This window comes from Corvus cornix, chromosome Z (genome assembly GCF_000738735.6).
Source record: "Corvus cornix cornix isolate S_Up_H32 chromosome Z, ASM73873v5, whole genome shotgun sequence".
NCBI classification, from domain to species: domain Eukaryota; kingdom Metazoa; phylum Chordata; class Aves; order Passeriformes; family Corvidae; genus Corvus; species Corvus cornix.
Window position 1 is genome coordinate 48,775,552 of NC_046357.1, and position 24,381 is coordinate 48,799,932.

Sequence of the window (24,381 nt, forward strand, 5' to 3'; positions counted from 1 at the left end):
AGTTATGTATAAAAAGAAACAATATTTAGCAATTTGTTAAAGCTCCTCCTATCCTTTCTACACTTATGGGAAAATAGAAGGTATTTCATCCAGAAAAGGTCTCTTATCAAGGTTAGCCTTACAAAGATAGTGATCCTGAGGCATCAGATCCTGCCTACAGTTACATGATACACCTGATAAGTTTGAAAACATTTCTTCCAAATTATCCAAAACAACTCAAGCAAGAATTATTCACTTAGAAAAAACAGTTGTCTCACAGAAAATTAAAATGCTTTCGAACACAGAAAGAAAAATGAAGCTTTTAAAATACTACTTTTAAAGGCACGGTTAAGAACAAAATTATTTACTAGCTCACCCACGGACTATGTTGCATTACTTTTCCCCTTTAAGAGGTTCCAGCTTCTTTTTGTTTTACGCACTTTTCTTTTACTACTTTTTTTGCAATTACATACTGCATATTAAACCCCACATTACCGCAAAAAAGCTGTTCCTTGTGCAATCTACAGCTTCATAGTTCAGTTTTGAAGATATAAATTTTACCAACAGACTGACAGAGAACATCCTAGATCATGACAAACATAAAGGAAACCATAATAACCAACTCAAGCTATTAACGTAGCTGAAATCTTTTTTCCTCCTCTACTTGAGTTTTCAAAACAAACAAAAAAGTCCAGAAAGAAACAGGCATAAGCTCCAAAATTAAAGGAAGCAAACTGATTCTCACCTGTAGTAATTTTACTTATCTGAATTTGCGTAAGGTCTTTACCAAAGAAATGAGAAATCAAAAGAAACCAAGTGCTGTGTAGTTTCATGTCTAATAAAAAAAAAAAAAAAAAGGCTCTTCCATGTATATTAACAGCAGAGCAAGACCACTTCCAGGGTGGAAGACTGGATAACAGCACTCCTCTTGTCACTTCAGAGAATCACAGTGGACCTACACAAGCCACTTGATAACAAGAACATTACCTAAACATGCTTTCAAAACAAGCATGGCTTGCCAATCTAGTTCCAGCTGGTTTAAAGAAACTCAACTTGACCTAATGAGCCATTAAAACTAGACAATGTATGAATAATCAATGAAAGCCCTATACCTGCAGGTCAAGAAACCCTCAACTCAAGAAGAGACATATGACTTAAACACCATGTTGCTCATCATAGACCTCACCTTGGAAATTTGCTCCTGTTGACTTGCAATACAATTTTCAAATACAATAGAAGTGTAAAGTGCCAAAAAGACACACTATAACATATGTCTCATCAGCTTGGCATTTCTTCTTGCAGAGGGGCATGAAACTCTTTTTAATGGGAAGGTTTGCAAGGAAAAAGCAGGAAAATTCAGCATTTGAAACTGGTCTCTTGCATGCAGATGCCTCTGTTGAAATTGCTGTATCATTGTGTTGTCCTAATGAGACTATACCTGGAGGATTTTTTCTATCACAGGAAGGAGCTGCCTGAAACAGTATTCTTCATATTTTTAAATGTAAAATAATGTATGTAACATTCTCATACTTCACTAAATAGAGTGAAGAAATTGCAGTTGCCTAAAGTGAAAAGTTTAACTAAAAAGTGCAAAAGCACTACACTGGACTCACTGATGTCACCATTACAGGTTAGCCTTGAACCATTTCAAATATCTCCATGTAGGAATATCTCATCTGTTTAACGTTTATCAATTCATTTTTCTCCCTAACTCTCAAAGGGCTTTTGTTACATGCACTGTTTATAAAATCTGATTACAGAAGAATTAAGGGTTCCTTCAAAGACCTCTATATACTGTCTGCAATAATTTCCTGTGAAATTTTTTATACCAAACAGAGGCTCTTTGAAGCAGCAGGCATTTCAGGACCTGATTTGTACAGTTATATATGGTAAAACTTTGATAAAATTGATATCGATTTAAATAAAAAAACTTGTAAGTTTACATGCAAAAATCCCAAAGAACATCACCTACAGTATTTCAGATGTATGAAACCTTGGTATTTCATTAAAAATGTTCAAAAACGCTGAGTTTAACATACCCTCTATTCAACTGATTATTACTGTAGTGCCTCAGGGCTCTAGTTCACAATAACAACATGCAGTCCCTGCTGACACTGCCCTCAAACACAGTATTGAAGGGGACAATGTCAAGTACCCTAATAGCTACTTCAAGCATTTCGACAGAGACACTGTGTTCATGTGACATTGTTTGCTACTTGCTAACTCTCTGAAAAAAAAAAAGTTCAGCTCCAAACTATAATGCTATTTCTCTTTCCCTCTTCATGCTTTCCAAACGTCTTTCATGCAAACACATTGATTTAGAAAGAGCTACACCTAGAGATCTTTTCTAGAAACTGCAAGCTCAACCCTAACACTGCTTGCCATTAGGATATTCTACCATTTCAAGTATTTTGATGTAGGAGTTTCTCATCTGTTTAATGTTTAGCAATTCACTTTTCTCCCTAACTCTCAAAATGAAACCACTCGTTTCCCAAGCCTTGAACAGTACATTTTCACTCAGGCTCTGCAGAGAACAAAAGTATTTAAATTCCATCTGAGTTTGCACAGCCACACTGCTTAAATGCTGGTTTATACTTCCTAGTTCATATAGCAAGTATTTTTCTTGCACTGCTGACAGAAATCTTTATGTGTTTGGTGGTTTTTTTTAAATATGGACATGTGTGGATTTACCTTGGCCTTTTCTGATGTTCGTTTTCCACCAAATCCTCCAGCTCCAACAAAAAACAAAGAGAACTGATTATAACACACCAGCTCCTTTCCACAATAGGTATTCACTGAAAGACAAAAAAGAGGAAGGTCATATATTGTGTTCAATCTCCTTTTTCATACAGCTAGCTTATGTTGTTACAAGAGACAAGTTCAGCTGGACACATGACAAAACTCATTTTAACAACTGAGAGGGCAATGGTCACACTCACACTGCATTGTTGCAAGTCACTTCCTGAGCAGGGAAGACTAATGATCTGTTCCAAATAATATCATGAACTTTATCTACATAAAAGCATTAAAATTAAGAAATAAACTATCAAAATGGTGACAACATTCAAGGTGCTAAAAATATCTGACAACACAGTGCTGAAATTAGATTTATTTTAGCATCTCAAGACTGCATTAACAATTTATTTAAATACAGAACTGTACTATAAAATATGATGCATTAAAAGCTACTGAGAATACCCAGTGTGTAAAGTAGATTATGAACTCATACAAAAAGTGGTATTAGTATCTCGTATGAGAAGAGTTTCCAGAGTTTAAGGTCCTGTTCCTGTTCCTTCTTTTGAACAAGTCATACTTCTTACACTGAATTAAAATTCAGCTTCCTATTTCCAGGTCATATCTATTTCACTCCCTTACACTTTAGACTGGAATTCACAGCATTTTGTGTTAATAATGTTTATTTCCAGTTCCAGAAGAAATTTAAAAACCACTGAGACTCTGCTCACAAAAAGAACTTTTGCATTTTGCAGGAATAGACAGGCTTCATATTAGCCCCGTATGAAACCACAACACAGCTATGAGGAAAGGTCAGTAAAAACCTTTTACCATTTTATTTGACCACTGAAGGAATAAAAAGTCAACAGTGTTTAAAGATTCACTGCCTGTTAGCCTACTCTTGCTGTCTGGTTTTCCCAAAGGACCTTGGCATAATCACATCTAATGACAGTAAGATTCTGAAAACTGCAAGTTATCAACTTCTGGAGACATTCTGATCCTCTAACTTGGATATAAGAGGAAAGATATGGGTTTTGTTTAGAATAGAATAATGTAGACATAAAAAAGGAATGCAGGACATGGTCTTGAAGATCGATACTTTGCAGATGAATCTACACAACATAAAGATATTATTAACCTTTGCAAAACTGCCCACAAAACACATGCAAACATGCAGACACACACCCCTTACTGTGGGGTGGCGGAATATAAACTGGCTGCCTTCAGGCAGGAAGAAGCATTAGCATTATTAAGAACTTTGATCAGTTTGCATACTGCGTTATTCTACCTACACAGGAAGAAAGTGTTCTTACTTCAGTATGCTCGCTACCCAAGAACAATTACACTTTGATCATTTTGCATGGTGCATTATTTACCTACACAGGAAGAAAGTGTTCTTATTTCAGTATTTTAACTGCCCAAGAACAATTACAGAGCCACATCTCACTAAGATTTAATAAGCTAAAAGTCTTATTTAGCCCCCGTGGAAGGGCGGGCAGTTATTGGCACAGCTAGTTAAAAAATGAAGCCCAATAAATTTTACTGCACCCCCTTCAAAAGCCATAAACTGTTTTACCATCTATCAGCAAGACTGCGCCTGATCCTTTGTCAAGAATATCAGCAACAGTTGAAACTGAAGTTAATTGTCCTGTAAGAAAAAAAGAACATGGACACACTGTAAGGTTTTGCTTCAGGAATGAAGCCCACAGATCACTCTTTACGCTTCGTTACTAACTATCTTTCTTACTACTATCATTATTGCTGTTATTATTTTTTTCATTATTATTATCAACATCATCATAATCATTGTAATAGTCATAGTAAACATAATCATCATGACTGTAACAACAGTGTCTGGGAATCTTTGCAAATCTTGGTTTGAAGATCTGAGTATTGTTTTGCTTCAGGTATTTTTTTTAAGTTTTAGGGGTTTTTTTTCAATAGAATTTTGCTATAGTTCATGTATTTGGAGCTAAACACTTCCCTTTTCAGACTCAAATACATTGCTAACTTCAAAGACAGCTCCAATCATTTAAAAATTGTCCACAGGTTTCAAGAGGGCTGAGACAACCACAGTCTTACAGAAGAGAAGCTCAGCTCAGAGCCTGGGCACAGGGGTCTCTGAAGTTTGTCACTAGAAGTTATTGCTTTAGAGACACCATGTATTTATAAATCAGCCTACAGAATGTAAAAATAAAAACCTTTATGAAATCCTGGCAATCCATTACTAATTATCAGACTTCTCTGAAGTAAGTGTAACTTTCAGATACCTCTTTTTTGTTTCAACAAGAAATTCTGCCATTTATTTATAGCTTGCAATTTTATTTTTCTGCTACACTCTCAAAAAATTTTTAAAAACTACTAATGAAGAAATCCAGACACATGCATATCCTGAATGAGTCTAACAAGCAACTCTCAGGGGCTGTAATCTGGGAAAACTCAGCCATCTCTGAAAAGAATTTGCTACTGCAGTAACTAATACCTTGAGAATTTTGACAGGAACAAAAGTAATTGTTTTTTGCCACCTCATTAAGATGTCCATTTGTTCTTTACATACATAATTTAAATCTTATCCTCTTACAGGCACACTGACACAATCAACATTGAAGAATTAGATAAACACCCCAGAAGTTTTATGATACCACCTTACTGAAATATTTATCAGTTCTGGTAATTAGTATCAGATGAATAATACATAGACATGTAGTATATTTGCCTACTGTATCAAAGATTAAGCATACTTTACTAAGTATACTGTAGGAAAGCAACACTTGATCTCAAAAACATAGTTTCAGAACTCCTTCAGGAATATAACAGGTTGCCTCTCTTCTCCCACACTCCTTGTAAAAATTATATGCAGTAATACAGTTTGAAACAAAGCTTCCCTATTTCTATTTACAATATGGCTACAGGAACTGTTGTCATAGTGAAAAAACAAATCAGCAACACAGAAAGACTGACCTGAGGTTGGTAATGGTTTATAAAGCTCCAGATACTGCTCACCATGCAGCATCTATATAAAGAAAGACAGTGCTGTAACAACAATAAATAGATTGCTTTCTCCCCCAAGTCAATACACAGCTATTTTAGAAAATGTTCAGAGCAAACAAATTTAAAAAACAACCAAGTTTTATTCTTCTGCTTTTCTAACTTCATCCCCAGTATATTTTCAAATATAGAATATTTGAAATTCAGAATATTTTCAAATAAAGCTTTAAGCTTTTGTGGTTTAAAAAAAAATGTAGTGAACACAAATTAAAATTGAGTATCAAATTCATGATACATCTCATCATAGGAAGACACATTATACAAGAGAAGTAAATTAATTCTTTGGATGTAAGAATTCAAAACACTGGACTTTTCTTTTCTAGAACAAAAGGAACTTAACAATATTACAAAAATACTAATTGAAGACACCTTTCAGTTACATGACACACAACCAAAATTAGCTACTTAACTCTTCCATACCTTTGCAAGATCAATATTTAGCCCTGGAAGAGAAGGAACACCATCAAACATTGAAGTTTGAGCAGGAATGACTCCAAAGCTGGGTAAACAGCAGAACTCTTCATTTCCTTCAAAGAGAAATTTTAGGTGGTCTGGATCCTTAGTTGACATTCCCACACCAAGTGCATACAGAATAGGCTCCAAGTGAGTATATGTATACACGTTGGTAGCCAATTCACGGCCAACAATGCCTGTCTGGAAATTAGAAGTCAGTATAAAATAAAAATTAAAAATAGTTAATATTGAACTTGCATTCTTTCTATAATTCTCTATCACACAAACTTGACATTTGAGCATTTTCTTTACAGTCACATGTAGGCATAGAGTATACCATAAAATATTAATGTATTCATTGCAATACAAGCAACCCATACGCAAGGCATTATACTTTGCTTCAAGCAATCTACTTCAAGAATAAATGGTGTAACTTCATACAGCTGCACTCCCAGCAGTGCCTAAGATTTTTTCTAAAACAAACCACAAATGAAATACTTAACACCATAGTAAGACTGAAACGAGGAAAAATTATCTATAGAGAAGGAGCCAAAGCAAAACGACACTGCCCAGCAACACCCAAGCCCTCCTGCTTTTCTGAACAATACCTTAATTAAAGAGGCTTAACAGAACTTACATGCAGTTAGATTCTGCATTATCCAGTCTATTCAGCCGTACATTTTCCAGTCATCAATAGGAAAAACAGAGACTGGAGTCTGGAGATGTTTTTTTATTCTGCCTCCTCGCTTCAGTTTAAACCACACCTTTCTTTTTGCAGACAGCAATCCAGAGTACAAGCTGGCCAGCAACACAAGTCTCTCTGCTCAAGGTTTCCACCCAGCTTTGAGTGCATCTGGTATACAGATGTACTTACCGTGTCAACAGATGCAGAGACCACTGATCTTGTTGCATTCATAGACACATTCCCTTGAGACTCTATCTGACTTAGAGCATCACTCAATACACTTATAGACTCTAGACAAAGGAATTGAAAAAAACTCACTTTTAGATAATCATGCATGACACACTCCAGTTACAGACACACAACATACACACAAGCAAATGAGACATAGACTGGTATTTCTCAGTTCAGTTTTAAACACAGTAAATATACATCTGCAAATTGAGCACAGTGCTGCATTTTACAAGCATCCACACAAAGTAGAGGATAAGTGATTTCCACACAGGTTCCATCAGTTCTGCACCCACCACTCAACCATGACACCTACATCAATGTGTTAAGGAGAAGATAATGAGCACTATACGTTTCAACTGTCTGAGAAACGAATATCTGAAAATTACTACTGATTTTCTTATAATGAAAATTATTTGCAATACCAGTCACAGGTCTAAGTCTCCTGACTGTTACCCTCTTTCCTGGATCAGACAGATAGATAGAAAAGCAAGTAAGTCTGAGACTGAATAATGACAAAATTATAAATGAGATGATGCATGGCTGAATTCAGCTATGGAAAACACAGGCCATCAAGAACGGCTTGTTCCTTGAAGCTTAGTATGGCAAAAATCAGTATTAAACATAAGAAAGAATCAAACTAAAGGTGGTGAGAATCTTGCACAGAAAAATAAAAATGTGTTTAAATCAGAAGAGTGCAAAATCATTATTTAACTACCTTAACCCAGAGTTACTGCCCTCCACTTCAAAACCCCTGTGCCCATACTGACTTGCATTGCTGCTTGGACTAACACCGTGTTGCTCTATCACACAGCACTACTCTAAACACCCTACAAGGTAACTGCATGCCCTCTTGCAGAATCCTGTTTTCCTAAACTATCTCTTGCTTACCAATCTCACTGACAGAATCATCATAACATTTTATTTGTGGCCTGAATCTTAAGAAGAAAAGGAACGGCTAGGAAACAAACATATGTTGTCACCTCTTCTGTCAAAGACAAGTTTCCTCTTTGGATACAAGCTCTGTCACAATATGGCATGAGGTTATGACATTTGCATAATGTGAAAATGTGCAAAACGAGACTTGTAATTTATAAGAACCTTTTAAAACGTAATCTCCTTATCCCTTTGTTCATTCATTAAATGAATAAAAGAAAAGCAGTACAAAGCTACTGGCAGAAGTAACAGACTGTTCCTACTTTTTCTGCATGAATCAAAGGAAGGTTTCACATTGCTTTAAAATCTTCACAGGAAAATATAGGTTTGACCTCCAAGCAAACCTGAATGTTTCCTCAGCTTAGCATGATCACAAACCATTTACATGCAGGAATATAAAGATCACTTTTCATGGTGAGACCCAAAGATTAAAAGCATGCATTTTTGACAAAATGTCATAATTAAGACCAACAGTACAAAGGCAACCCGTACATTAATAATGGTGCAGAATACTACAATCTCCTCTTCAAGGAGTCATTTCTTCCAGAATGTATGACACGACTGGACTATAAAATTGGTTAGCTGGCTAGTGTCTGGCTGAATACTAAGATCACAGAATAGTGTGGGTTGGAATGGACCCTTAAAGGTCAGCTAGTCCACCTCCCTTGTAATGATCAGATATATCTTCAACTAGATCAGAGCCCCATCATACCTGACCTTGAACGTATACAGGATGGGGCATCTACTACCTGTCTAGGAAAACTCTTCCAGTGTTTAAGCATCCTCATTGCAAAAAGCTTCTTCCTTATAGTTAATCTAAAACAACCCTCTCTTGGTTTAAAGCCATTAAATCTCATCCTATTGCAACAGGCCCTGCCAAAAAGTTAACTACTGAAAGACTACAAAAAGGTGTCACTGAAGCCTTCTCTTCTCTAGACTGAGCAAACCGAACTCTCTCCACCTTTCCTTTTAGGAGAGGAATCCCATGACTTTGATCATTTTTGTGGCCCTCCTCTAGCCTTGCTCCAGCTGGCCTATGTCCTTCCTGTGTATCCTTCCCCAGGATACAAATGACCTGGGCTGCAGGTGCACATTGCCAGCTTTTGTCCAACTTTTCATCCACCAGGATCTCCAAGTCTTTCTCCATAGGGATGTTCCTGATGCCTTCATCCTTCATACTGGGGCTTGCCCTAACCTAGGTGCAACGCCTTGTACTTGGCATTGTTGAAGCTCATGAGGTTCCCATGGGCTCACTCCTCAAGCTTGTCCAGGTCCCTCTGGATGACATCCCATCCCTCAGGTGTGTCACCGCACCACTCAGCCCAGCGCACCCTCATCAAATTTGAAGAGGGTGCACTCAATCCCCTTCACCTATGTCACTGATGAAGCTCTTACATGGTACTGTTCACAATACAGGCTCCTAAGGGACACTATTCATTACTGATCTCCCTGTGGACATTGAGACATTGACCATCCAACAAACACCTTCTCCACCAGATCCGCATCTCTGTAATTTAGACATGTTAAGGGGGCTGTGTCAAAGGCCTTACACCAGTTCAGACAAATGACATTCATAGCCCTTCCCTTACTCACTGATGGAGTCATTCCATCACAGAAGGCCATTGGGTTGGTCAGACAGGATTTGCCCTTGGTGAATCTCTACTGGCTGTCTCAAATCAGCTCCCTGTTCTCCATGATCCTCCCACACACAGAGGTAAGGCTGATAAGTTGGTAATTCCCAACTTTTCTAACTTTTGAAATGTATGTTGTTGAAGGCCTCATAAAATTGTTTTGGTTTTTTTTAAGACCTTGGCCTACTGTTGTATTTGTAATCAGCAAAAGCACGTGAACTGGATCATACCAGAATCATTCAGTAACGCATTTATTGATTTTCAAATATGGAATATTCTTTTAAGTACTCCTGGGTTTATTCTTTATATCTGTAACAGACATCAACTGTGTGAGATATGTCTGTGGTTCCAGGCCCAAACTTTTGGAGAGGTATCAGCAAAAAATGTACGCTATTCCTTATGTTTCTTTATTCTTCAAGGTGGTTTTCATATTTTGACATCAAAGCTACTTTTAAGATCCTACTCCTTTGGGTTACCTGAAAATGCTTGAACAAGCTATTAGACATCATCAAATACAGGTAGCAAAACTGTGATGGGGGATGGGGAGTTCAGCTTTTATTTTTTTAATAAAGAGATGGGGAAAAAATGTTAATTTCTCTTTTCCCCCACCCTGAATTACTAAGTTACATAACTTTGGCAGGTAAGAACCCCGGTGCTAACATATTCTTTACATCTTCCAGGGACTATGGCAGCAGCATGCAAGTGTAATGTCCCAACACATTAATTTGTTTCAGTCTCCCCTGCACTTCTGCTGCTTGGCATAAGAAGTTGGACTTAAGGTTATGATCAAATACATTGTTATGAGCTACTAATGCAATATCAGACTACCCAAAAAGAAAGATGAAACATTAAAAGTCACCGATAAGTGATGTTTGGACATTGATAAGGATGTCTTCGCATTAATTTTGAGTAGTGCAAGGCTGAGGAGGAAAGCACAGAGTGGTACATGAGTTTTCAGTAAACACACAAGGATGTCTGAAATTAATGCTTCAGCAGTAGACTTAACTATGACACTTTGTAATTTTTTAATACATGACTCCACATACTGAGTAAGGTTCTTTTTAAGACCAAATAAATATACAATTATACCAACGGCTATAATTTGGGCAGAAACAAACCCAATAGGAAACATTTTAATTAACGCAATTATTTTATTATTGGTATAGGGGTATTTTTTAAATGGCTATACTATCAGTGAACTCTAAAACCTTAAACGTTCACCACCTCAGAATGGCCTGTTATTATACAGCAAATCATTAGCAGACAGAAAGAAAAGATTAAGCTGGAGAACAAAGGTTGAAAATAGTCACAACAAAGGCCGTCTGTTTCCAAAAGATTCATTTTCCAATACGGGGACATTGCATATGAACCATATCCCTTAACAATGGAGGAAACAGCACAAGTGTTTAAACCTTCTGTAAATATATATAAGGAAAGCTGACATTGAAGCTGGAACACTTCTCCTCTTATGCAAATTCTGTCTTCATATACACACACAAAGTGTGCATACATATACACACACACCTTTGATATATTATACATTTATTTACTCTATGTCTGACGTAAGCTTTTAAGATGTGCCACAAGTCAGACAATGAGTTGTTTTCTGTAAATAGCTTCTAAGAGAATTAAAAATGCACATAAATTTCTAAGAGCCAATTACAGACCTATAGAATACTAGATTTAGCTGAAACTGACTCACATCTTCACAACTGAAGAGAAACTTGAGACGAGTGCCTCATGTGGGTCACAGACACTATACAAATTTTGCTTCCCTAAGTAAGAGAACAACACACTAACTTGTGCCATAGATACTACAGAATCCTGTGTACGGTACGCAGTCTGCAAGACAGGAATGGCTGTCCTCTGCCTCTACCACAACACAATCTTATTCCCTTTTCATGAGAGGAAGAATCAGACAAAGACACAAGAGCAAGTAGTACACTGTGGAGGCAAGGAGAAAAGACACCAACACACAGTGCATGGTGCAACTGTGGCCTACTGCAACCTGCACCACACATCCAGAAGTTTCTGCATCACACTTAATTTGGTCTTTCTGATTACGTACAGAATACAAAGTTATAAAGTCAAGCCTCTCTTATCAGTATTACTAAAGATTAGCATCTCCAATTACAGGGTTTTCTACTACATTATAATCAAATACTTTATCTAATTGCTTTTTTGGATTTTTTTTCTACTGCATGTAATGCTTAGTACACAAATGCTCTTCACAACATCAAATTACTCAAATTAAGGAAATCTGCAGGAAGTTTTAACTTGCAGATGTTAGCTATTGTACCTTTCAATTTTGAATGCAAGTATTCTAATTAGTTTCATTTATTTCACAGTCAAATACCTCCAAGCAATAAAGTGGAGAATTTGACAGTAGAAAAAAATTCTAATAGAACTAAAAATTCTATTCAGCTAACTTAAGAATTGTCCTCAACCCTTATGCTGATTCTCACAAATACACAATACAACAATTAATGCACAAGTTTTTATTCAGTATCTGTGGCATGATGGTACTGGAAGGAAAAACCTCTATCTCGGCTAAGTTCATAACAAAACAGAAGCTAAGGCATGGAAGATTCATGCCAATGTAACATTTACGATTACCTGACTGTAAAAACCTGCCATGTTGTATTGCGAGCACTTTTACTTCAGAAGTTCAAAATCTTCTTCAGCTTTTTTCTCCTCATAGCATCAACTGGCAGTTGTGAAATACCGTATCTAATGCTGAAGCAACTTTGAAAAGAAATCCCCATCTACAACATTTTTTTGCTAGCAACCCCTAAAAATAACATAGTACATATGACAGGTTGTAGAACAGATCAGAAGTGATAAAGCTGGAATTATGTTGTTATAAATACCATTCCATAGCAGAACAGAAAACACATATGAACTTGCAAGCATTTGGAAACAGGGTATCTGTAAACCAAAGATCAGTAAGGTGACCTAGAACTACTCTTTGGATGGTTACATTCCCCAGTGTGCCAAGATGTGACAGAAAGGACAAAGTGTCTCCTATTACGGTTTTGGTACAGGCATCTAAAAACATATCCCCTAAGGTTTTTAACAAAATGTCCTAATAGATTTCTGAACCAACAGCTTAAACATCTACTGTGCGTTTAAATATCTTGGAAATTCAACTGGCATTGTACATAAGGATGCCTTTTTCCCTCCTGCCCTACATTCTTAAATGCTGGCAAGGAACAAGAAAGGTAAACAAAGCATTGAAAGAGAAAATCATTTTGGTCACCAGCCAAGGGAGTGATGTGCCCCAAGAACATAAGGCACAGTAAGAACTTCTTTGCAGTGATATATTCCAAGACTTAACCAGTGAAATGTTCACCAAAAACCAAGATTCCAGGGTTGAAAGGAAAACACATTCTATTACTCTATTCTGTCTGCATGCAGGTACAATCAAATAAAACACTGTCATTAGTCTGACTCAGTGATGTAACTTCTCTAGAAACTCGTAAGATAAATCATATCTTAATTCTACAGGCAAGAATACAAAAGTTTCTTTAGAAAGATCTGACCATAATGAAGCAGTAAATTATTAATGTAACACATTTACAAAAGAATTCACTAGTTCTGTAGATTTTGAAGTTTCAGCAAACACTTGAAAGAAAGCATTCTCTTCTAAGCTTTGCTTACTCAAGCTATCCACCAAGAATCAAAGCATAGTTTGGGTTGGAAGGGACCTTTAGATGGCAGCTAGTTCAACACCTCCCACAACTCCCCTGAGTAGGGACATCTTCAAATAAATCAGTTTGCTGAGAGCCCTGTCTGACCAGACCTTGAATATTTCCAGGCATGGAGCATCCAACACCTCTCTGGGCAACTTATGTCAGTATTTCAGCACTCTCACTGTAAAAATCTTCCCTCTTATAGCTAATCTAAATTGATCCTCTTTTAGTTTAAAACCATTACCCCTTGTCCTATGCAGCAGGGTACATCTGTTCCACCTTTCCCATTCTTCTCACAGGCCTCCGTAAAGTACTGAAAGGCTACAATATGGTCTCCCTAGAACATTCACTTCCCCAGGCTGAACAGCCCCAACTCTCAGAAGTCTCCCTTACCTTGGATGGTTCTGGGTTTGCTGGCGTTATCAAAGTCACACACCTTCTCCCACTTATCTCTCACTGCTTCAGGCGTCATTGGCTGATTCTTTCCTCTGACAATGGCACCCAAGGATCGCTCCCAGCGCACTAATGGGAAACATCAGCCAGAGAGTTCAAGTAACAAACAAAAGTTTTTTGGTTTTTAGGTAACTTGCATCCAGGCAACTACCTTCAAGATGGTGCAATAAGGGAAACATTTTAAGTACTCCAAAGTAACTCACAAATACAACTTCTGGCTGGACTAAAGGGCTCACTGCTTCAACTAACATTTAGAAAGGAAATAGCACTGGTTTTAAATTTCACTGTAGTTAAACAGACTTACTATTCTCCAGAAATACTAGTTTTAGGGATACTGTGTACTGAAAAGTTGTAGCTAGTATGTATCTACAGACTATCTCTTCTGACAGGACTTTGACTATTAATGCTTAGGAACCTTCAGAAAGCATGGAAAACTACTGGGGAGAAGTGAACATCACTTGTTTGCTATAAAATAACATTAATACCAGTAGCCAGCACCTCTAAATGGTCTCAGAAGTTGTATTTCAATACTGTAACCTGAGAGAAACTGGTAAGGCCAATGTGAAATTAGTTCCACAAGGATACAGACTTCCTGGATTGTAATTCTAATACTTAACCAGGGTTTGCCCTTAATTAGCAAACAGCAATGAATAAGGCCAAACTGGTACCTAATTAACAACCTGGTTTCATTTCATTAACTTCAACAATAGCCATTATAATGATGAAAAATTGTGGGTTTCCTTGATCAAACTGCAGATTTTCAGCTGTATTAAAAGCTAACTCCTTGTGAAGTGCACCGAGACATTTTGTGCTGCTGCTCCGCTTCTTTAAATCTGTTCACCACACTTCTTGGAAACACTGTTCCAGTTACACAGAACACTTGCAGTTAGTTAGAAAGGTACAAAATGGTTATCAAGTGGGGAAAAAAAAAATTAAAAGAAAACAAAATGACTTCCTGAATTAACAGCCCTACTTCCAACCTACTGGTGATACTCATGTAGGCTGAAAAGTTGAACGGTTCATGAAAATAATGCTTGCACTAGGTTCAATGGATTTAGGAAAAAAGTCAAGACATCTCACACACTGAATATTTTTTCTTCTCGTAAGTCCTCAGTATTGTCTGCAAGCTTTCCTTACATTCATATTTAAGCCGGTTACTGGAGGTAGTCACTAAGGAAAATACATAGGTAGCATAGCTAATGGTTATTTAAGAAGACTAATTGCTTCTACATGCTTATACACTAGCATTTTAATAGAAGCATAAGTAAAGGTGGAAAGCAATGAAAAAGGATGAAATGAAAAATTAAAAAACATGCCTGTTTATCAGCATGTAGTACTTTTATATCATATTAAAGTTATCAAGAAAAGGCAGCAATGTATACTTAGCACCACAAATTCTACTTCAAATTATGCCTGGGATCCAAGAGTTAAAGTTACTTAGGCAGATTTTCAGTTACTGTTAGTTCAAAAGCACAACAATGCACAAACCTAAGTTACCAGTTTTTCCCCACATGAAGTTAAATTTGTGACTTTTACTGAATATAAGCAGTTTCTTCAGAACCCCAGGCTTTTATTCATCTTCTCTGCCGAGTAAAAAATGTCTTGAGTATACAGGTTAACACTAAAGAAAGTTTGCACAGTCTCAATGTCAATTCAAAACACAAGATCAATCCTGAAATATAAAGAACTTACGTTTTCCAATCCATCCAGCTCCCACCTGCCAAGAAAAAAAGAATATTATCAGCTTATGACATCTCACAAAGCAAAGCTTTGGTAACGTTGGGAAACAAAACTATACTCCACAACAAACTCAATATATCAAAAATTTCTGAACTACTGCTGGTTGTATTTAACAGTTTAGTTAAGCACCTGAATATGATGCAGACAAAACAGTTTCTATCCAATATGAGTTAGCAGTTTGATGCCAATATCTATAATGAATATCATAATTAAGTAATTAATTCTTCCTGCAAGCTACTTTCTACATTTGAATAATTTAGAAAACAAAAATGTCTTTTGAATTTGGTATCTTTTCAACCTTAAAAGAGTACAATAAGAATTTTAACAATCAAATTGGTAGCATTTTGAGCACAGACCAGAATTTGACAAGGCTGCTACTGCCTGAAGCACTTGTCAAATACTGCACAACAGATCAATATTTCTTCTGTCTATGCTGAGTATGTAGTTCACACATGGTGATTTAGTTTCGGCAAGAAGTTTAAGACTGGACAAGATAAAACAAACAACTGATTTTGGGGAAAGGAGTAAAGGAAGGGAAAGAGGGATATGAAAGTAAAAAAAAAACTTACCTCAAACAGACTGCCGTTCTCAGCACAGCTCTCATGGCAAAGCCAAACTACTAAGGGAGCAACATATTCTGGTTTGAAAGCATCAACCAGATCTAGAGCAAATTAGAAGGAGAATCATGAAATAGAAGTACTCTACAGTTTCACCACATTATTTAATCTAACACCCTCTTTTGAACAGCAGCGCCAGAAGAATTTAATCAATAGTGTTGTGTCATGAAACAAAAGGACAAACTAAAAGAAACATTTGAAGATTCAATAAATAGGAACAACTCGTGAGATACATATATGCCGCCAAACCCCATGACATGGCTTCTCAGCCAGAGAGATGAAAGCCTGTTTAACTGTTGCAAACACTGTTACATGCCAACTGCAAAGCCAGATAACCTTCCTAAACTTCCATCCGACAGGCAGCCTGACACAAGGACAAGCCAGCTACACATAATCCTGACACAGATGTACCCAAGCAATCTTCCTTTTAGTCTGCTAGTCAGCTATATAGACAAGACATTATGAAAATAATTGCAGCTGCTGATTGTTTAAGAATTATCTCACTTGGAAATGCTGACTTTTCCAAATGGTACAGGAAATTATCAGCCCTGCTAAATTTACATGTCAATCCTATTTTGGGATTTTCATTGACATCTGGCACAATAGAAAGCTATCTGAAAATTGAGACATTGTCATGGAACAGTATGGTTTTCCAGGCAGCTCTTATCACATATTCTGTCCACTGTCTGAATAATAACTTTGCTTAATATCTTTTTTCACCTTTTAGAATATTATACTTTCAACAGCAATAGATATATAGCTGTTCCTCAGCTAAAGGTCATCAAGCATTTTCGGTTATAGCCAGGTTTTCCCAGATGAAGAGCTGAGAAAGCTTATCATTGTGAGTACTTATTTAGTAGCAAAACTAAAGTAAACAGAATATCATTTTTAGAAGTTTCATAAAAGTAGAAGGAAGTTGAATTCCATTTAAAATGGCTGTTGTAAGTGCATAGCAAACCCCTTAGGCTTTTCCAAAGTATTCCACTTTATGCCACGCACAATTTAGCCTCAAAATCTAGCCCTAGACTATTAGCATTAATGCTTGTAATCCACTATTAAAATTATTAAAAAATAGGTGGTAGAAGTTAAAAAAACCCCACAACCATACAGAAGATGCAAACTGCGTTTAAGAGTTATAAGCAAGAACAACAATATGTGCACCAAGTTGAACATATATAACAATGTATGGGAATGTACAGCAATGAAAAATCGTAAGTGCTTGCAGACACCTGAAGACAAAGAGTCAGATAACAAGGATAATTTGATAAGACATCTGAAAATGCTTTTAAAGTTGTGTTCAAAGGTGTTCGAATCTTTTAAGAGTATTTGAAAAACTGGACAGGGATGGAGTGAACTAGATAACAAATGAATCCTCAGAGCTGAAAGTATCTTACAGAGAGACCAAAGGATCCCACTCTTCTTAAAATGACTAAGAAAGAAAATTATGAGATGTTTTTATCATCCTATGTAGATTAAGTATCTTCCGAACATGCCAGCTACTGTACTCCATTTTATACTGCATGCTCGATGTATTTGGATCTTCTATAAAAAATTGCAATAAATCACTGTAACCTACAACATATAAGACTGCTAGAGTCATGACCACCTGGAGTATTTAGATCTAAACCAGGTTACATCAGTCAGACAAAATCAAGCATTCAATCTGTGCATAACATACAGAATATATTACTCTCCAATAGCCTGTCTATCAGTCTGACAAATGTGATGATTTCCTTGGCTTTGAAATCTGCCTATCATCAGGGAAAAGGTCAGGAGCAAAATGAAATAGGCTAATTCCAGAAGATATTCTGAGAGCAATTTCCTTTTACAGACTTTTTTTTTTCCAAATTAGTTTTCTTTCTTCTGGTCATTTGCCAAAGTAATCAGCCAGTCTATTTATACTAAATTTACACTTACACACAACTGTCTCCTAAAATGTTCCTTACACTGACTTCCCAATGCAATACTCTGTTAAAATCTGTTCAAACATTCAAAGATTAGTACCTGTGCAATAAGGAAAAATTAGGCAACTCAGTTCACTATCATCTCCTGCTGATCATGGAACCACTAAGTACACACATGACATGTTGTGCAAAAATTCAGTATTTTGCAATGAGACAACACTGTAACAAGTGCAGACATCTTGTGCACATGCCTGACTGCACATGTGATGAAACAAACAAGCCTTTCCACCACTGTAGGAGGATCTTGAAAGAGATTACAATTGAAGAGCCTTGCCACATGAAAGTGCTTTCGCAAATGAGAAAACTTGCTTCGTATCTTGTGGCAGAAAGTAAGAATTCCTCACAACAGACAAAGCAAGTAACAGTTCAGAGACAAAAATACAGTAGGAACAATGAATTTGTAGTATATGAAGTGTGAAGAACTTGCATTTTCTAAGAGATAAGAAAGTTTGTAGTGCTTCAATTCACTAAAAATTATCAGAACATGTAGATTTTAAATGATTCACCTTGTGGCATGACGGTCTGGGTCAGCCTGGATCCAGCAGTAGGAGCAATTGTGTTGCAGTGGATGTTATACTTCCGACCTTCAATTGCAATTGTGTTTGCAAGACCCAAAAGGCCAAGTTTTGCAGCACTGTAGTTTGCCTGACCAAAGTTTCCATATATTCCAGCAGCTGAGGATGTCATAATTATTCTTAGGGGAGAGGAGAGGAAAAAAATTAAGTTATTTCTTCAAGTGATTTGATTCCACAAAAAAGCATTTTCCAGCTTTGGCATTATAGTCTCCATATTCCACAAAACAAAGTATGCAAATAAGAAAAGATTATTTGTTGCTTTCGCTAACAATCAGGTACCTATTTAATATTTGATGGATAGCAATCATCTGACAAATCCTGAAGCATTGTCAGAGTAGCAGAAAATGAACAAAGTCATGAGGCTTTCTGAGTTATACTGCAAAACTAGGAAGGACACTCTGTGACACTGGGTCCAGTATAGAGAAAAGTAATTTCTTTTCATTTCTAACAGTTTTCAGGTGGTGTTATTCTTACAGCTAATAATGTTTCAGCACTCAGAAGAAAATTACTTTACTGAAAATTATTTCCCTTATTGTTATCTACCTGGTAATACCTGAAGGTCCATTCTCACAGAATTCACATTCAAAGAATTCTAATAGGCATTAAATGCATGACAGAAGAAGACAAGAAAGTCTTGTTCTTTGCTGTCCCCATTATTCCTTCGGAGGTGAATGAACTACTCACGTGAGAGCTCTAAAACCACTGTAGTTCACAGCTGGTTTGAGGCAAGCAAAAGTTGTGCTGCAGGTCATCTCAATTCAAAAGAAATGGGTCTACATATTCACTTTTAAAGGAAGCCTTATCAGATTCTGTTCAAATCTACTTGTAAACATACTGCGTAGCTGGGATCAACATATTTAATTCTTTTTATCTGCCTCACTGCCAATAATCTAATGCTTTTTAGTCTAAGTAAAGAGATGTGTTCCAAGTACTGGCTCAATATGATGAAGATGAAAAAAAGCCACAAACTCTATGTAAAGCAAGCATTTTGCAGGTGGCACATGTCTATACATAAACTGCAGAAGCACTCACTACCACTGTTATCTGAGAAAATACAGAAAAGAAGACAAGGGAAGCATTTTCCTAAAAGGATGCAACTCTAGACTTAAGCTGTTTTTGAAGAAGTAATTTAATTTTCAACTCCCAGACTTAAGATTTCTGCTATCCTCACAGTTCACTTCCCTGGATGAAAACGAAAGTTATATAGGTCACAGGATGAGAAAACAGCTCACACAGTTTTCAGTATGTGGGTATGGCTAAGATTAATATAATCATATCAGTGCTTTGATAAGGTTTTTGATAAAACCACAAAAATGAAAAAATTTAGAAGATCTGATTTCACTGCACTCTTTTTGAGTTAATACATACCAAAACAGACTAAGAACAATCCCATAACTTTTAAGAAAAGTACATTTGCCTAAACAGTTAAAACTAACAAACAAACAAAAAAACCCACAACAACCCAACATTAAACAAAAACACCCACAACCTACAAGCAGAACTGCATGTACCAGTCATTTGAATAAGAAGGAGCACAACAAGAGTCCCTTAAACTTGCCATAACACACAAGTACCAAATGCTTCTAACCAGTCCTCATTAATAGAAATGGTATATTTATAGTCTTACAACTTTTGTTTGGGATAGTCAGAAAAGACATTTCAACTTATTTTGCTTCAGCCCCGAGAAAGTGAAAGAAAAGAATGCAAGACTCTTCCTTCACTGTTTGGGCATGCATCAGTCTGTTACACCCTACTGAAAATCACAAAACAGAAGACACATTTTTACCTGCCAAATTTCTGATTTTTCATGTGATTCCATGCAGCTCGGGTGACCAGGAATGATCCCCTCAAATGAATTCTATGAATTATATCTAGGAACAAATTGATATCAGTTTAATAATTCCAGGATTTGGCTCCCAACTTGAAATGCAACATGTTTCTTCTTCATGACAAAAAACACACTTTTTTCACACTCTGAAACTGTTACTAAAAGAATGATGGGCCTTTTTCTTTTTCTCTTTACAAGCCATTTTTTAGTGCCTGCCTGAACATACACTGATTATGAGGGGGCTGCCCACATACACTGCCTCTTGGATGGGGCCCTCCTGTACAGAATTCAAAACCATTCAAAATTCCCGCACTTAAGCAGACTCAGAGAAGAACTACAGAAGATAGACTATCTTTGCAGAAGTCTTCTCCACTGGCTAACTACCATCCACCATCTCATGGCACATGAGCTTGCTTTCCTCTCTAGTTAGTTCAGAGTCTTTTAAGCCTGTTTTGTATTCAGCCACTCAGTGCTGACCCGAGGAATGTTCTGCTCATAGAAACTATTTTGTGTCATCACATGGCTCTTCTTCTTACTGCATTTGGCAACCAGTAGTGGGAAGAAAAGCCCTTTGGAACTACATACACCTACCACACATTGCAGCACAGACCTGGTTTGCACACTGAACGCGAGCAGCTTGTCACTAAGCTTGCAGGGCAAAAGGTAAGCCTTCCCCGCCTTCTCTTCTCTCTTGTTCCAGTGGGAGGGATGTACCTGTCACCTTTCACACAGAAAGTACATTCTGAAGCCATTTTAAAATCAACTCACCCCAGTCTTCATCACTTATCCGAACAAATGAACGGTCTCTTAGGATCCTAAATGCAACATCAGGAAAACAAAACAAACACAAGATCAACATTTGTTTATATTAAAGGGACAGCCCACACTCAAAAAGGACAAAACCGTCAGGTATACTCACCCAGCATTGTTTATAACAATATCTGAAATTAAAAAATGGAAACTAATTCAATGCACTGATAAAATACAAGCCTGTTTCTATTTTCCTCCCACTTCTAAATATATACAGACAAGAACACTGGACATACACATTATATTCCATATATTCTATAGTTCCTTGTCCTGATTAATGAACTCTACCCTTGGAAAATAATTACAACATAATACTTCAGGACAGGTAAGTCTCAACCCAACAGGGACATCAATGGGACCAAGCCTGACAGGGAGGCATAGCTATGAAGTGCTGGCCACTTAAGAATCCAATAACGGCAGGATGCAACCATCCTGTACCATTTTGAAGCCAGCTTTGAATTTCAGAGCGCCCCAATTATGCAGTTTGTGCCACCATCTTTGTTGCAGCAGCCCAAATGATACCTGGAGGAACTAGAGTCACAAAGCTGATAAAGCAACCTGGATCATAACAATTTCTTGTCAGATATTTAATTAGGTTCCTGTTGGCTTTGATTACATGTACTTTTAGCCATTTAACCCTGAGTTAAAATCACCAAGTGGTTTTAAATAGTGGCAATTGCATGGTTAAAAAGAACTTTAACTGTTAGATAAAATACCTCAGGGTTTTCTTTTTTCATTTCATTTAATGCATTTTGACATTATGTAAGCAGAAGAGCTTCCAAAACAGAAAGCAACATTATCTATGCTAATTCTATGCAGCTAGTTGTAACACTTCATAGACTCTGTGTTTTGTGACAGAAATTGTTAACCACTACTGGAGCTCCAAAATTCTGAAGGGCAGGAAAAGAAGAATCATATACTAAGCTTTAAACTTCAGCAAAAACCACCAAAAAACCCAGAAAAGCTGACCATTCAGATTAAAAGCTAAAAGCCCCTTATTCACATTTCACTGACCAGAGGCATCGGGATTGGTGTGTACTACTGTTATCACACAGTTCATACATGTGTTGTTAATTGCACTGTTTATAATGGCTTTGCCTTTGCAAACAAGTTTCAACATGAATTAAGCAACTGTACCTATCCTCCCAAAAGCCTCAAGGGCTGTCTTCACAAGCTTTTCACCATCTTCCACAGAATCTGTAAGAAAGAAGTACAAATTTTCAAATAAAATTAACTGGATACACTGCACTTCCAGGATATTAACAATTAATTCCACAGAGCTAAGAAAAATAAATTGTGTACAACCCCAGTGAAAACTAAATTCAAATTCAGCCATTATCTGCACGTGGCCTAAAGCAAATCCCACAAAGTAAGGCTAAATGGCACAACACTTGCCATCGCAAGAAAAACATGAAGCAAACCAAGCAAGAATCATCCATTCCCATTTTGCTGCTGAAAACTCCAGATGGACAGCTGCTTAATACTTCAATGTCAAAAAATCAGATAACAGAGAAGGGCATTAGTGAACAAATCTTAATTAAAAGAAGCAATTGATGCACTTGCTTTTAGCATCTGTCTTCCCACTCCATATGATATTATATTTGTTTAATCTATATGTTATTGCCAAGCTGGTAGTAGTCTTTCACTAAGAAACATCAACTTTTTATTTAACATGTCCACTACTCCTACAGATAAAACATTACACTGATCTGGAAAAATAACATACCATAATTGGGTACTGCTTTCCCTCCTTTTGCTCTGATTTCATCGACAACTTTGTCAGCAGCTGAGGAGCTTTTGCCATATCCCTTGAAATCACCTCCAAGATCATTCACTGTGCATGACAAAGAAATGAAATTTTTGTTGTTAACACTCAAGACTTCATGGTCTGTCCTTACCTCATTATCACACTGGAGGTTACAAGGAGTATTAATAAAGACTGCTGCATCTGGATCTTACTGAAAACCAGAGACGACAACAAAAAAATAGTAGGACACATGATTATTTTTTTTAAAAGCAGTGCAACATATATTATTTCTTCTTCTTTAAATAACATGGAAAATAGAACTTTTTTTCCCCCTCCACCATGTATTCAACCTGCTTGCCCTGCCCAGGCTACCTCTGTAATTGTGTTGTAGCTCAGAGATTAAGATCTAGATTATACCCCAATCACAGGCAATTTATTCCAGTCTCTAACTATTGCATGAACTGTAAGCAAGACTATGAAGACTTTGTTCCTGTTTAATAGAGTAGCCAAACTGTTACTAGTCAACACCACTAAATAAGAGATCCAGCAGTCTAAACAAAGTGAGAAGTGCCTGCTCTGGAGCTTCAGATCCTGCTCCTGTGGGATAGGAGGCCCACCTGACACACAGAGCTGTTCCGGGCTGCTCTCCGCACTGGGGGACACATCACTAACAGCAGCTGGAACGTACCATCGCCACACTCTGCTGCACTCCTGTATTTGCACATCCAACAGCTTCATGGAATTACCAGGGGAACAAAAACACTCCCAAAAAATCCCAAAAACATTGTATTTGGACAAAGAACTTCAAAAAATGGTAGGAAGTTTTGTTCAAAGGGGTTCAAATTGGAATTGTAAGAAAGCCAGAACTGACTGAATTTACATGCAACACTGGTATTTTGCTAAATGATCTTTTGAAATGGTGAATTCCAGCTTCTGCCTCCTAACCTCAAGAAGCCAGACACAGTGAAAGCCACAAAATATGCAGGATGCTCTTGCTGGTCTTGATGATAAACAGCAATGGCAAGTCTGTTGTATTAGCACAGAATGAAATAGACCCACTTTATGCTTTTTTTTTTTTAAACTCTCCATGTAAACAGGAACACAGCTTGCATGACACATCACAAAATCATTCTATATTACCCAGATCAAGAAGTCTCATCTGGAATCCTATATGCAGCTTTGTGAGCAGCACTTAAAGAGAAATGTAGAAATACTGCAGAAAATTTATGTAAATGAACATGCCAAAGTCCAGAAGAAGAGAG

General features: G+C 37.0%; 1 protein-coding gene across 1 annotated transcript in view; it reads right to left on the minus strand.

Moving 5' to 3' along the window:
- Positions 1-24,381, minus strand: part of HSD17B4 (hydroxysteroid 17-beta dehydrogenase 4) — a 64,218-nt gene that overhangs the window by 34,408 nt on the left and 5,429 nt on the right. The window contains exons 3-16 of the mRNA XM_039566969.1: positions 23,099-23,206; positions 22,510-22,569; positions 21,482-21,503; positions 21,331-21,377; positions 20,521-20,605; positions 18,666-18,853; positions 16,148-16,239; positions 15,531-15,555; positions 13,779-13,907; positions 7,088-7,188; positions 6,181-6,414; positions 5,674-5,725; positions 4,289-4,360; positions 2,671-2,774 (exon numbers count right to left, since the gene is read on the minus strand). Of these exons, the coding sequence (XP_039422903.1) occupies positions 2,671-2,774; positions 4,289-4,360; positions 5,674-5,725; positions 6,181-6,414; positions 7,088-7,188; positions 13,779-13,907; positions 15,531-15,555; positions 16,148-16,239; positions 18,666-18,853; positions 20,521-20,605; positions 21,331-21,377; positions 21,482-21,503; positions 22,510-22,569; positions 23,099-23,206 (1,319 nt within the window). The remainder of the gene's footprint in view (positions 1-2,670; positions 2,775-4,288; positions 4,361-5,673; positions 5,726-6,180; positions 6,415-7,087; positions 7,189-13,778; positions 13,908-15,530; positions 15,556-16,147; positions 16,240-18,665; positions 18,854-20,520; positions 20,606-21,330; positions 21,378-21,481; positions 21,504-22,509; positions 22,570-23,098; positions 23,207-24,381) is intronic.